The 15,396-nt window shown below is 30.2% G+C and overlaps 2 protein-coding genes across 2 annotated transcripts in view; both read left to right on the top strand.

The window, feature by feature from the left end:
* The window catches only part of LOC147806854 (uncharacterized), a 42,978-nt gene extending 35,398 nt beyond the window's left edge, over positions 1-7,580 (top strand). Inside the window, exons 6-8 of the mRNA XM_087168617.1 lie at positions 227-377; positions 5,532-5,562; positions 6,557-7,580. Coding sequence (XP_087024743.1) covers positions 227-377; positions 5,532-5,562; positions 6,557-7,546 — 1,172 coding nt within the window. The 3' untranslated portion in view covers positions 7,547-7,580. The remainder of the gene's footprint in view (positions 1-226; positions 378-5,531; positions 5,563-6,556) is intronic.
* Positions 7,581-9,317: 1,737 nt separating this feature from the next.
* On the top strand, positions 9,318-15,396 carry LOC147806853 (thioredoxin reductase 1, cytoplasmic-like). Its single transcript, XM_087168644.1, has 11 exons — positions 9,318-9,900; positions 10,092-10,288; positions 10,480-10,676; positions 10,868-11,064; positions 11,256-11,452; positions 11,644-11,856; positions 11,943-12,019; positions 13,175-13,328; positions 13,844-13,930; positions 14,017-14,093; positions 15,248-15,396. The coding sequence occupies exons 9-11, from the start codon at positions 13,871-13,873 to the stop codon at positions 15,291-15,293; spliced, it is 183 nt and encodes a 60-aa protein (XP_087024770.1). The 5' UTR covers positions 9,318-9,900; positions 10,092-10,288; positions 10,480-10,676; positions 10,868-11,064; positions 11,256-11,452; positions 11,644-11,856; positions 11,943-12,019; positions 13,175-13,328; positions 13,844-13,870; the 3' UTR covers positions 15,294-15,396.

The raw sequence follows: 15,396 nt of genomic DNA, 5'->3' as shown, positions 1-15,396 counted from the left end.
TTTTTCAATTTCTCACCGATAGTGATAGTTCAAATCTCAAGAATAGAAATCGGCATTAATAAGGACTTCACTTCAGAATTGCTAATAATAATTGATCAACTGGAAATGTTGACCAGATATTATCTTTATTCATCATTCTATAACGCGAAAAATCTAAATTTTTATCTATTAAATGCTAAGTTTTTATTACTTTCGTGTATACTAATATTATTTTTGATAATTTTAGTTCTGAAAATGAAACGAAGATCACCATCACCAACTGATGCAGCTGGACCGTCTGGTTCTGGAGCAGCTTCCGGTTCTGGAGCAGCTTCCGGTTCTGGAGCAGGAAGTGCCGGCCCTTCTGGTTCCTCCCAGGAGGGTGCTCGAAAAAAAATGTAAGTACAGTATAAGCTTTTCATTTTACGGAAGCGAGTGGAGCAGGAAAAAGAGTAGTTGAATAGAACTAGTGATCCTTCTACGACTGCTGATTCTTCTACAATTAACTTCGCAGGTTGCGAAGTTTAACTTATTCCGCGCGGAGGGACTCCACGCACTATTTTTTTATTTACACTTTTTTCTAAAAAATATGACACTAGAAAATAATTAAATTGAGATTTATAGCGTTAAATTTTTCATTCGTAAACTAAGAACGACTTTTGTTTTGGTTTTTATCTAGCTTTTTAAAAAAAAAAAAAAAACTTTTGCTTTTATGGAAGTTTTCATTATGACGGGGTAATAAAGAGTTTCTATCAGACTTTCTTCTTTTTTTTTCAATTTTTCTTAAAAGAACTACAGTAATTGGAAAACTGAGATTTCCAGCTTTAAGATTTACTTTCAAAATTAAGATTGATTTTTATTTTTTCTGTTTTGCTTTTGTATATATTCTTTTTTTGTGTAGAGTTTTTATGATTGCGCGGTATTTTTAAAAAGAATTTCTGATAGACTATGTCACTTCTAACGTTTTATGGATATTTTACAGATTTTCTTTAAGAAATAGCCTTTAGTTTTTTATAAACCTTAAATATTTCTAATGGATACCTACACTTCTTTTTACTTTTACCCCATGCCAATAATATGGAAGTTTTTAATAATGACTCAACTTTTTCATGTATAAAGAATAATATTTATTAATTTTTTTAAAAAAATAATGTTGCTATTCGCTCACTGAATAGCAACACATACTTCTTTACTTACAAGATCAAAAATCTTAAAAAAAAAAAAAAAAAAAATAGTGCGTGGAGTCCCTCCGCGCGGAAGAAGTTAAACTTCGCAACCTGCGATGTTAATTGTAGAAGAATCAGCAGTCGTAGAAGAATCACTAGTTCTATTCAACGACTCTTTTTTCTGCTCCGCTCGCTCCCGTGCTCTGTAATCACGGTAGCATTTTTCCCTCGTGGACCACTTGAACCTGTGGAAGTGCTTGTGGTTGCCTCATCGTCTCGCCATGGAAAATGCATTTGTATTAATAATGTATGTGAATGCGTCATAATGTAATTTCAAAAGAGAAAACCTAACAATCAATTGATATTTACAAGAGACGTACCTTGACATAACCTTAAATCCGTTGCATTGTCCGTAGGATTGTTTTCACTCATTTTTTCCAATAAAAATGTAGCGTTAAACGTTTAACGCAACCTTGTTGGAAGTCGCATAAGAAGTATCACTTCAAAAATCATGTATGAGATCGCAAGGTCATTTCTTGACTATTGGTCTGTCGTTAAATTCATTAAACGGTCAAAACTTTTATAAAATGTTTCACATAAAAATTCTGTTTTTATTGGGGGGAGGGGTGGATTGAAACTGCATTGTACTTTTACCGCGTACTTTTTTTCTTTCCAGATTCTTTAATCCGGTGCTTTTTTTTTTTCGTGATTCATCCTAGCTATTACTATCAACGAAAAGATTGCTGTTATCATCTGAGATATGAACTGAGTTGTGTTTTTTAATTTGTTTAAGAATAGAAATTAAACGGCACTCTCTGATCAGAAGAATTGAGCCCATTTTGTAAATTACATTCTTAATTGGTCTGAAATTTAATTAAATACTTTGTTTGTATTTTTCATCTTTTGATATATGATGCTCTGAAAAACACAAAACCATTTTGATTCAATTGTTTTTACTGCATTACTGAGTGGCAATTTTATTAAAACTGTATAGGGGTGTTCTGTTAATACCATCTTTAATAAGTATTCTTAGAATCTTAATCAAAAATGTGAAAAAAAGGATATATATAGGTGGTCGCAAATTAATGTTTAAGTGAAACTCGATCGATATGTGTATAAATTAGAGTAGCGAAAAATGTATGTAATAAAAATCAAAGTTTGATGGTGAAACTCTATAATAATGGTCTTTCTACATTTCTGTTTTCTCAACATTTTGTTTTTTTCCTTTCACACAAATAATTTGTGATTCCCAATTCGTATAATTTTGGTTTTATACGTATTCTAAAATATTTACGAAAATGTCTGCAGAAAAAAAAATGTTCCATTTTATTTTGAAACCCAAGCTTAAGAACCAAAAGAAGAATTAGGTACTTACTTTTCCTTTCTTATTTAAACACTAAGCATAACTATTACTGGACATATAAGTCCCAGACTTTGGGTTCGTAGTGTAACTTTTTAGACGATTCAAAACTCTAAACTAAAAATATTTAGTTTTAAAACTCAAAATTCAAATGACGCAACCACTATTATAAATGTATGTCATCTATGCCAACCTTGTATAAACAACTATTGATTTTTAGTCCTTTCTTTTTTCTAAAAAAGAAGAAAAAAACTCTAATTTAATACAACATATTAAGTAATTTATGCTAATGAACGATATCATATTAAAAAAAATCTTTGTCTTTAATTCTTAGAAAAGACAATATTTATGAAAGAATTTGAAAATAGAGAATGAAATGCTGTGTCCATTTTTGTAGTTTGAAATGCGCGTCTAAACATTTCCAACTGTGTTCATTAACATGCTTTTTGAGTTGTGTCCATTTTTAAAAAGTCTATCACGATATCTTAGCAGCAAAAAACATTATTTGTGAACTCCTTCACCTAAATATGGTATATTGCTTGATTTAAATATGTATAACTGAATAATTGAATAGCTGAATTCTGGGAATTGTTTATTTTGAATTCTACAACCAAATGTTTTGTAATTGACTTTAAATCAAAGAAATACATAAAGGCTTGATTAAATTTCGTTTTTGTTATAATGATCGAAATTTTACTGAAGTGCCAAATATGGTAATTAATCTTCACTAATTTACAAAATCAAACAGACGTTCTCTAAATACCGTTTTTCTCATTGATTTGAAACATAAAAATAAGAGCGCTATCTGAAAAATAGGGTACAAATGATTTAATCAGAAGAGCTCTCAAAAATTTCGGCCCCACTTTTTAAAACATCATTTTAATAATTTAAGGAAACCAAAGAATTTTTTCAGAATTATAAAATTTTTTCCTAAATATAATAAGTACCATGCCAAAATACATTTTAATAACCATTTTTAATTTAAAAAAGGTTGAAAAAATATAGAATTGTAAGGTCTGCAAATTTTTACGTTATTTGTATCTAGGAAAATTTATATAAGAAAATACAGCGTTGGAATCAATTCATAGTTTTTGATTGATACAATTTTAAAGTAATGTTATTAAATTTCAATTTTTTAAGAACTATGGGATCCATTTCATGCAAATTTTGTATTGTGTCATTCGAAATTGCACCCTCCTTTAAAATGATGTCAAAATTTGCATATCTCGCATTAAATATAATTCTTATTAAATGGAAAGTAATAAATAATTAATAAAATGTACTTTTTAAAGTTAAAATTGAATCTATTATTATTAAAATCTCAGCTTGAATTAATTTATTTCAGTTAATTGAATTAGGTACTCTTTTTTTTTGCGAAATTAGCGAGTTTTATGGTATAAAATATATTTTTGTATTGACTTCCTATCATTATTAATAGTTAAGAATATTTAAGTTCAACTTTTCAAATAATTAAAATTGGCACCTAATACAGGAAATCCGATTATTAGATCAAAAGTTAATTAGTGTTTTGCGTAACCACACCGATGATTTCATTTCTTGCATATTCGACATATATCCGCATATTTGCGAATTTTTATACAAAAACTATGTATAAACTTCGTAACTTTTATGTAGGTTTTTATATGAAGAACAACTTATATGTAAGAACCATAAAGAACCATATAAATGCATCCTTAGATGCGTAAAAGCTATTACGATTTTTTTTAAATTGATAATAAATAGAATGCATTTCTTGGATGAATTTTTTTTTATAGCAAAAATCCTTTAAGTGGGCAAATTCCAAACTATTGAAATGCAGAATTAAGGATTTCTCACACATTCATAAAACTTTGTTTTCAAAGTATAATTTCATGTAAATTAGTTTTTACAGTTCTTATAATATAATTTAATTATGGTTAAAAAATTGAATAGTCAGATATACAAAAATGATTACACCAATTTAATTCACTTAAATTCTAAACTTTAAGTAGAATCAGTCGATAGAATTTTTTGAGATACACAAATAAAGAAATTAAAATTGTAGGGCGTTTTTATAGAGAGGGTATTTGTCGAGTGTTTATTCAAACATTTATGATTTCGTAAAATAAAATATAAAGGTTTAAGCTTTCGAACATTTAAGAACGAGATCATTAAGATAATTAAATAGAGCATTGGTTTTTCTTCCCCGTAATATCCGCATATGCTATTAAAAATTTCTCTTAATTTATATGCCATACAGTTTTTTCACATATCACGTGAACCAGTTACGAATCCATTGGCTTAAATATTTTGAAATATCTTAAATGCTAAAACTAATTATGTAAATAATAAGCGTGGGGAAGGTAGCTATCGACAATGTCAAAATACATCTATGAAAATGTGTTCCAACATAGAATCTATTTAACATGTCTTACATACTAGTGAATTGTATTTTTGTAGTGGTAGACACACTACAGTACTCCCCCACCAGAATTATATCTGTGGTAGAATTCGATGAACGGAAGCCACAAGGTGATTCATTTCTGTCTTGTGAGAAACCGGGAGAGCTGTATTAAGATCACCGTACTTCTTGCTGATCATAAGAGTTGTATTAAGTTCTCGGTTGTGGTTGCTCCTGTGTTGCCATTAGCAGACGAGTTTATGCAGACTAACGTTGTGTGTGATCGAGACTGAGCAGCAACAGCGCGAGGAGGTGGATAATGTCACGGTCACAAGTAGCGAGTCAACAGTTCAATGTGGACCATCCATCGAAGTAGGCGTGTTTTAGTCGTAGTGGGCGTTACCGTCAAGGTAGGTGTGTCCATATTACGTCCGGATCACCAATATGGGAGGGTAACTATCGACAATGTCAACATTCATCTATGAAAAGGCGCTCCAACATAGAATCTAGTTAATCTGCCTTATATACTAGTGATCCTTGTTATTAAATATCCTTGTTATTAAATATAATATGATATCCTTGTTATTAAACATAATATGATAAAAATTATAATGTGCATTGTTTGACTTTAAGAATTTTCTTCTAGGCGGACACAAGGGGCGGAGACACCCGAAGATGTGAGTATATAATTTTCATTAAACAGTACTTTTAAATAGGTGCACGTTAAATTAAATAAGTAAAAATGAATATCCAGAAATTAATTAAGATGTAAGAAAACTTTTTTAAAACTAAACGAAAAGTCTTTATTTAATTGTTCTATCAAACCTAGGATTTTTTTAAGCAGGGCTCGCAATAACCAAGTATCTTCAACAAATCCAAAAGTGAAATTTATCAAAATATTATGAACATACAAATTAAAAAAAATAATAATTAATTTAAAACAAAAATTAAAAGAATCTTATTAAAGTTGTACTGCTAAAATAGATGCAGATTGTAATAAAATAAGGTTCAACAGCTCCACAAATAATAGGTGTACCCTGTGAATGAGCTTATATATTGCTCTTTTGTAATTTTTTAAATAGTGCCTACAATTAGCTACATCTTCTGATTCTTTTTTGTTTTTTTTCTTATATTTCATCAGCATATTTAATCTTTTTAAATTTCTTTTGATTTCCAGATTAAAATTAAAGCATGTGCCCACGTATTAGAAAAAAATACCTAATAAAGAAAGTTTAGTCAGATTTTAGGGGTTTAGTCAGATTTAAGTAAAGATTTTGAGGGAAAAAATGTAACGATAATAAAGGATTCAGCAGAAAGTGAAAAAAATCAGATAAGTTTTATGCTTAAATAGATCACCAAATTTACGATAGCCAATGGTTATCATTTTTCAGTTCAAAGCAAAATTCAAAAAATAATTTTAAAGAAATAATAAAACTTAAAAGTAGTTTAAAATTAAAACTGTAAATTTGAAACAAAAAAAATAATTTTGTTTTTACCTCTGTAAGTCATTTCACAAATAAAGTTCAATTTTCAAATTATTTCTATCCTTTGCCTTAAATCCACTTGGATACTATGACGAAGGGCTTGAATAACTTGCTTATTTTTGATATGTTTGAATGCTGTTGAATCTAAATATGATTGATTTTTATGTAATATTGGAATACATTTTAGGTCAGAAAACAGCGGCAGGAGAAGGAGATGGCTGAGAAAAGACGGAGGACAACGGTGGAATTCGCCAAAGAGGAACGTCGGCGAGCCCACGAGTTCCGAAAACAGAAAGAGGAACAGGACAGGCGAAGGAGGAACGAACAAAGAAACCAAATGATAGACCACGCCAGCTTAATTGCGACATCCCTGGCCAATGAAACCATGGTGATGCTGGCTTCTAGATTCATCGACAGGGTGTCGCAAGGTCTATCATTTGAAGAGGCCCGGAGCAGATTAGATGCAGATATAGAAGAGAGCAGCTCCGGCCTAAGAAGATCCATCCAGGACAGCTTAAACAACAGCTTTCCCATTGAAGCTGAAGAAGTCATACCACCTACTTCTCCAACGATGGATCTGTCGTCTGTCCAGAAGCCCTCACCACCGCTTGCCCTCCAGCCGTCACCAACTCTACCATCACCTGTTGTACCAACAACTAGTCCAGCACCAATTTCTCCTCCGTTGGCATCTGCGAGTTCTCCACCACCATCTTCCCCACCTGCATCACCCCTACCTGCATCACCTTCACTGGCATCACCCCTACCTGCATCACCTTCACTTGCATCACCTCAACCTGCATCACCTCAACCTGCATCACCTCAACCTGCATCACCCCTACCTGCATCACCTCAACCTGCATCACCTCAACCTGCATCACCTCAACCTGCATCACCTCAACCTGCATCACCTCAACCTGCATCACCTCAACCTGCATCACCTTCACCTGCATCACCACCTGCATCACCTCCAGTGCAAGTTCCTCCAGTGCAAGCCCCCCCAGTACCAACACCAGCACCTGTTCCTCAGCAGCCTCAGGCTCGGAGGCGAAGAGGAAACCCTGGGAGGCGAAGCACGAGGCTTGCACTTCTAATCGAATCCAGCAAAGCGTTCTTAAAGACCGACCCTCCATTTAGCCTTCCGAAAAGAACGAGGTACTCCAAAAAGTACCCGGCATAAATTTTCATGAAGATCCTTCCTTTTGCAGCAACCCTAAGAGACATAAGTAAGTTATTATTTTGGAATCTAGAACATTATTCATCCTTAAGTGTCAGCGTTCAATTATTTGCCGTTAAAACTTATTATACTTTCCCTTTAACTGGAAATCCAACGAAGTATAGTTACGTAGACTTAAATATTTGAAAAGAACTGAATAAAATATTATGATAATAATATTTATTTTTCTGAATTCTGTAAAACTTATTCGTTCATAGTTTTTTCTTAACATATTAGAATACTTGCATCTATAGGTGCATGTTTTCTATTAAATTTAAGTGATTGAGACTGATTTATAAAATAAAATTTATTTAGCACATTACTTAAAATTGTGAAGCGTGAAAGGTTATTTCTACTTAGAAGAGAAAACAAAATATTTTTTTCCCAGTCGTATGTTATGTTGTAAGTCAATATTTTTTCCTTATTTTTGGTGCAATAACTCTAATAGTTAATTTTTATATACTTAAATATATAAAATCTTACATAAAATGTAGAAAAAGTTCGAAAAGTTTGAATATTTAAAAAATATTTCTTGCATTTAATATGCTCATGTGAAAATAAAATCGATTTCTCCCCCCCCCCCAAAAAAAAAAAAATAATATTGCCTAATAACTAATATCTATATAAATAAATAACTTTCAAATATCCTTAATTCGTGAATGAATGCTAAGATAAGCGTAGCAAAAGGAAAAATGCTTAGATATGTGACCAATAAAGTATCAGATTTTTTAAGAGAAATATTTTGTAATTTATTTTTTAGCTTTGCACAGCTTAGAAAATTTGTTTATGAGTTAGAGCAGGAAATCTGTTGACATTCATTTTGTCCAAGAAATAAAACGCTGTTTTACCTGTTTGTATTAACAGAAAGAAAATAAAACTGTTTATTTATTGTTCCAATGAATTTTCTAGGTTCATTTGGATTAACTGGTGATGAACAGTGTAGAAAAGAGGATTAACTAGCTGATCCTTTTAAGTAGTGGAGAAAAAAAAAAGAAGAGATGCTCTTCTCCTAAGAGCAAAAGACAAATCTGATGCTAACCTTAAGAGTTCCTCATAATGCTGCGGCACAATTACAAGTCTTGGTAAGTTTACCTTTTTGACAAAAATACTTTTTTTCTAGTTTCTATCTGAGTTCTACTTTAATATCATGATGTACTTCTAAAAATCAAATTTAGAAACTTGATTTAACTGCAATGCCAATCACTAACGAGTAGTAGAAATTGTGGGACCTTTTATTTCATCATTTATGACAAAACTTTTGTCATCTGTTTGACGAAATGATTGATTACACTTTGAACCAAATTTTTTTTTATTGCTTCGATACAATTACTTGCTCTTACCTTATTCGTTATTTGCATGCGATACAAATGGATTTTCGGCAGAATGCTCTTGGAGAGATGTATCTTGGAGATGCCTACATTCTAAGCATTATTTCCAGCTGGATCTGCAAAATTCAGAATTTTTTTTAAAGAAAAATCAGATTTTTTTTAATGTTTAAATCAGGCTCTTTTCATTAATATTTTTTTATTTTTTACATTGCCTGTCAAAGTAACAGATAAAAGTATTATTATTATTCGAAACACTAATAAAGCTAATTAAAATAATATTTTTAAATAAATATTTCGAAATAAACATTCACAATTCGAATAAACAAACAAACAGACCGTCGCCAATAGCCCACTGTGCAGCTCTAGTGCGACGTAAATGAACCACAACAACAACATATTGATAAAAATGCAAATATAAGCAGTCCCGCAGTGGACTAATCGTTAAGACACAGTTCCCAGCAGATTACCGAAGTCAAGCATCACTGGCTACGGTTAGTGTGCGGGTGGGTGACCACTTGGTTCAGCCTGCGTAGGGACCGAGGGTGTGCGGTAGGGGTCCTCGTTAAACTGTTCTACCGTAAAGTGCTGGACTTCGAGTGCAGGTCGTCGGGCTACCGAAAGGGGGGGGGCTATTTAAGGGAGGACCCGCCCTATTTAAGGGAGGAGTAATATCAACCTACAAAAGGTTATTCGTAGATTAATTTTTCATTTTTGTTAACTACTAGGGATGAAAATTATGATCTCAACATACTTTATATGAAATGTTAATTGCTATTATTTTTTTCTTTGTTAGTGATGCTCTCTTCTATTTGGAGAAAAGTCCTGGAAAAACTTTAATTATGGGATCTTCATATGTTGCTTTGGAATGAGCTGAATTTATAGCTGGATTTGGGTTGGATGTCATGGAAAATGGATCATTGGAAAATGGATGGATCATTGGAAAATGGATGGATCATTGGAAAATTTCTCAGACCTTGTGTTCCTACAAAGGTAACTATACATTTAGATTTTAAAATGGCTTTTAAGCTTCAACTCGCCCTATTAAAGGGAGGAGTAATATCGCCATACAAAAGGTTATTTGTAGATTATTTTTTAATTTTTGTTAACTACTAGGGATGAAAATTATGATCTCAACATACTTTATATGAAATGTTAATTGCTATTATTTTTTTCTTTGTTAGTGATGCTCTCTTCTATTTGGAGAAAAGTCCTGGAAAAACTTTAATTATGGGATCTTCATATGTTGCTTTGGAATGAGCTGAATTTATAGCTGGATTTGGGTTGGATGTCATGGAAAATGGATCATTGGAAAATGGATGGATCATTGGAAAATGGATGGATCATTGGAAAATTTCTCAGACCTTGTGTTCCTACAAAGGTAACTATACATTTAGATTTTAAAATGGCTTTTAAGCTTCAACTCGCCCTATTAAAGGGAGGAGTAATATCGCCATACAAAAGGTTATTTGTAGATTATTTTTTAATTTTTGTTAACTACTAGGGATGAAAATTATGATCTCAACATACTTTATATGAAATGTTAATTGCTATTATTTTTTTCTTTGTTAGTGATGCTCTCTTCTATTTGGAGAAAAGTCCTGGAAAAACTTTAATTATGGGATCTTCATATGTTGCTTTGGAATGAGCTGAATTTATAGCTGGATTTGGGTTGGATGTCATGGAAAATGGATCATTGGAAAATGGATGGATCATTGGAAAATGGATGGATCATTGGAAAATTTCTCAGACCTTGTGTTCCTACAAAGGTAACTATACATTTAGATTTTAAAATGGCTTTTAAGCTTCAACTCGCCCTATTAAAGGGAGGAGTAATATCGCCATACAAAAGGTTATTTGTAGATTATTTTTTAATTTTTGTTAACTACTAGGGATGAAAATTATGATCTCAACATACTTTATATGAAATGTTAATTGCTATTATTTTTTTCTTTGTTAGTGATGCTCTCTTCTATTTGGAGAAAAGTCCTGGAAAAACTTTAATTATGGGATCTTCATATGTTGCTTTGGAATGAGCTGAATTTATAGCTGGATTTGGGTTGGATGTCATGGAAAATGGATCATTGGAAAATGGATGGATCATTGGAAAATGGATGGATCATTGGAAAATTTCTCAGACCTTGTGTTCCTACAAAGGTAACTATACATTTAGATTTTAAAATGGCTTTTAAGCTTCAACTCGCCCTATTAAAGGGAGGAGTAATATCGCCATACAAAAGGTTATTTGTAGATTATTTTTTAATTTTTGTTAACTACTAGGGATGAAAATTATGATCTCAACATACTTTATATGAAATGTTAATTGCTATTATTTTTTTCTTTGTTAGTGATGCTCTCTTCTATTTGGAGAAAAGTCCTGGAAAAACTTTAATTATGGGATCTTCATATGTTGCTTTGGAATGAGCTGAATTTATAGCTGGATTTGGGTTGGATGTCATGGAAAATGGATCATTGGAAAATGGATGGATCATTGGAAAATGGATGGATCATTGGAAAATTTCTCAGACCTTGTGTTCCTACAAAGGTAACTATACATTTAGATTTTAAAATGGCTTTTAAGCTTCAACTCGCCCTATTAAAGGGAGGAGTAATATCGCCATACAAAAGGTTATTTGTAGATTATTTTTTAATTTTTGTTAACTACTAGGGATGAAAATTATGATCTCAACATACTTTATATGAAATGTTAATTGCTATTATTTTTTTCTTTGTTAGTGATGCTCTCTTCTATTTGGAGAAAAGTCCTGGAAAAATTTTATCTATTGGATATTCATATGTTGCTTTGGAATGAGCTGAATTAGAATGAGCTGAATATTGAATGAGCTGAATATTATTTTATAGATTGAGAAAAATGAATCTGCTGAACACATGTTTCGAGTAATTGGAATAATCGAATCAGGTGAAGAAATTGCTGATGAATATGATATAGTAAGTAATCGTGCTTGATGTCTTGATACAATTATGCTTTATTTTGTTATGCTATTTTGTAAATTTTTTACCAACAAATTTTTCAGGTATTATTTGCTATTGGTGGTGATTCCTGTACTACTGGCATTGGATTAGAAACTGTTGGTGTGAAAGTTAATCCCAAGTATGTAATTTTCATTTATTTATTTTCTTTTTCATGACTGCATTTTTTTAAGTCATTACACTTTTTTTTAAAAAGTTCTTACATCATATAAAATAATGCTTTTTATTGAAGACTATACTATTTTCGCAAATGTTTTGCAATCTGAAAAATTTGTAAGCATTATAAAATTTTTAGAATTTCTACTCAAAATTTATGGAGTTCATTAGACTGCTAAATATTAGCATAATTTTTCTGACTGAATCTTTTTAATAACAATAAATTTTAAAACTTTGAAAATTTTGGAATTTAAATTGATTAAAATTTAAATTATTTATTTACATCAGCATGTAAATTTTTCAATTAATTATTTTTTAAGCAATTGATGTAAATTACTGATTTTTTTTAAATAAACTGATTTAAATCATGATTTCAATTATGAATTAAATTAGAATGTTAAATTAAGCAATGCTTTAAATAAAATACTAAAAATCAATTTTAGTTCTAATGCTGTAATAATCAATAAAAAATAACATACTTTTTTCATTTGTTTCAATATAATGGGGCTTAACATTTTACAGTATCCGAGATGGTCAAGTCAAGTATATTTTAGTTATAAGTAAATATTAATGGGGTAATTTTTTGAAGTTATAACGCCTGTTTCCCTTTGGCAAAAAGTTCATTATATAGGTTCATAGGCTTATTAACGTAATGCTGCATTAACTAAAATAGTATATAATGAAAATGCTCAAAGGGAGTATAAAGTACTAGTATAAAAGTATTCGGTATAGCACTTCATTCCTATTTATTCTTTTGATTATGGTAGTCATAATGTATCTTTATCTCGATTAAAAAATGGAAAAAAAAAATTTCTTTCACTCTTTGTCTTGACCCATTCAATAACTACATTATTTAGATTATTTTTAAAACTATCAGAACATAAGTTTGGTGACACTCTATTTTTTTAAAGAAGTTATAGACATCTTCTGTTCATACTAAGATTATTTTGATTAAATAAGTAATGAAAAATTAAATTTTTGAAAAGGTTTTTTAAAAAATCAAACTTTGTTTCTTAAAAAATTAAAACTTATTTGGTTTAAATCAGCCAACCTTGCCAGATTATAATGATTTGTATGAATTTTTTCAGAAATTGTTTACATTTATTACTTTCTATTTTAGAAATGGTAAAATTCGTGTTGTGAATGAACCAACTAATGTTCCATAGATCTATGCAATTGGTGATATTTTGGTGGGAAAGCGAGAATTGATTGCTGTTGCAATAGAGGCAGGGTTGCTACTTGCTCGTCGATTCTATGGAAATAGTTCTACCCAGGTATATTATTTTTCTCAATTGTCATTATTTTACCAAGAAATTGTGAGGTAATGTCTATGTGATATGTTTAACTAAACATTATTTTATTAAATTGTGACTATCCAATTTGTATATTTATTCAACAGATTGGTACTGGTAGTAAATAGAGTGCATGTCTTGTATTAAACTGAACAAGTGTCCCCTGCATCAATACCAAATGAGTGCTCCCTCCCATTACCCTCTCTTATAAGAATATATTTTCTTATCATATATAGCAAATATGGCTTTTTTTTATTATTCCCGGTTAGTAAAGTATGCAAACCAGGAAGATGATTGGCTTAATAAGAATATAGACATTATTTTTCACAATGATTCTGTTTTTGTTTTTGATGTTAAAATATATTGTGATGTATTATAAATTGTTTTTAAATTCTTTTTTTATTAGTTCAATGTACTTGCTCTTAAAAATAAGGACCATTTGTATGTGTACAAAATATGTTGTTTCTTACAATGTTTGTAATTGTTTTATTTTATAGATTGAGAAAAATGAATCTGCTGAACACATGTTTCGAGTAATTGGAATAATCGAATCAGGTGAAGAAATTGCTGATGAATATGATATAGTAAGTAATCGTGCTTGATGTCTTGATACAATTATGCTTTATTTTGTTATGCTATTTTGTAAATTTTTTACCAACAAATTTTTCAGGTATTATTTGCTATTGGTGGTGATTCCTGTACTACTGGCATTGGATTAGAAACTGTTGGTGTGAAAGTTAATCCCAAGTATGTAATTTTCATTTATTTATTTTCTTTTTCATGACTGCATTTTTTTAAGTCATTACACTTTTTTTTAAAAAGTTCTTACATCATATAAAATAATGCTTTTTATTGAAGACTATACTATTTTCGCAAATGTTTTGCAATCTGAAAAATTTGTAAGCATTATAAAATTTTTAGAATTTCTACTCAAAATTTATGGAGTTCATTAGACTGCTAAATATTAGCATAATTTTTCTGACTGAATCTTTTTAATAACAATAAATTTTAAAACTTTGAAAATTTTGGAATTTAAATTGATTAAAATTTAAATTATTTATTTACATCAGCATGTAAATTTTTCAATTAATTATTTTTTAAGCAATTGATGTAAATTACTGATTTTTTTTAAATAAACTGATTTAAATCATGATTTCAATTATGAATTAAATTAGAATGTTAAATTAAGCAATGCTTTAAATAAAATACTAAAAATCAATTTTAGTTCTAATGCTGTAATAATCAATAAAAAATAACATACTTTTTTCATTTGTTTCAATATAATGGGGCTTAACATTTTACAGTATCCGAGATGGTCAAGTCAAGTATATTTTAGTTATAAGTAAATATTAATGGGGTAATTTTGTGAAGTTATAACGCCTGTTTCCCTTTGGCAAAAAGTTCATTATATAGGTTCATAGGCTTATTAACGTAATGCTGCATTAACTAAAATAGTATATAATGAAAATGCTCAAAGGGAGTATAAAGTACTAGTATAAAAGTATTCGGTATAGCACTTCATTCCTATTTATTCTTTTGATTATGGTAGTCATAATGTATCTTTATCTCGATTAAAAAATGGAAAAAAAAATTTCTTTCACTCTTTGTCTTGACCCATTCAATAACTACATTATTTAGATTATTTTTCAAACTATCCGAACATAAGTTTGGTGACACTCTATTTTTTTAAAGAAGTTATAGACATCTTCTGTTCATACTAAGATTATTTTGATTAAATAAGTAATGAAAAATTAAATTTTTGAAAAGGTTTTTTAAAAAATCAAACTTTGTTTCTTAAAAAATTAAAACTTATTTGGTTTAAATCAGCCAACCTTGCCAGATTATAATGATTTGTATGAATTTTTTCAGAAATTGTTTACATTTATTACTTTCTATTTTAGAAATGGTAAAATTCGTGTTGTGAATGAACCAACTAATGTTCCATAGATCTATGCAATTGGTGATATTTTGGTGGGAAAGCGAGAATTGACAGCTGTTGCAATAGAGGCAGGGTTGCTACTTGCTCGTCGATTGTATGGAAATAGTTCTA

This window comes from Parasteatoda tepidariorum, chromosome 7 (genome assembly GCF_982258835.1).
Source record: "Parasteatoda tepidariorum strain Cologne lab strain chromosome 7, Ptep-v5.0, whole genome shotgun sequence".
Taxonomy (NCBI): Eukaryota; Metazoa; Arthropoda; class Arachnida; order Araneae; family Theridiidae; genus Parasteatoda; species Parasteatoda tepidariorum.
This window is presented reverse-complemented; position numbering and strand designations above follow the sequence as displayed.

Coding starts and splice junctions, on each gene's coding strand:
- LOC147806853 (XM_087168644.1), top strand. CDS start 13,871: ATGTTTCGAGTAATTGGAATAATCGAATCAGGTGAAGAAATTGCTGAT. Junction 13,931..14,016: donor TTGCTGATGAATATGATATA/GTAAGTAATCGT, acceptor CAAATTTTTCAG/GTATTATTTGCTATTGGTGG. Junction 14,094..15,247: donor GGTGTGAAAGTTAATCCCAA/GTATGTAATTTT, acceptor TTTCTATTTTAG/AAATGGTAAAATTCGTGTTG.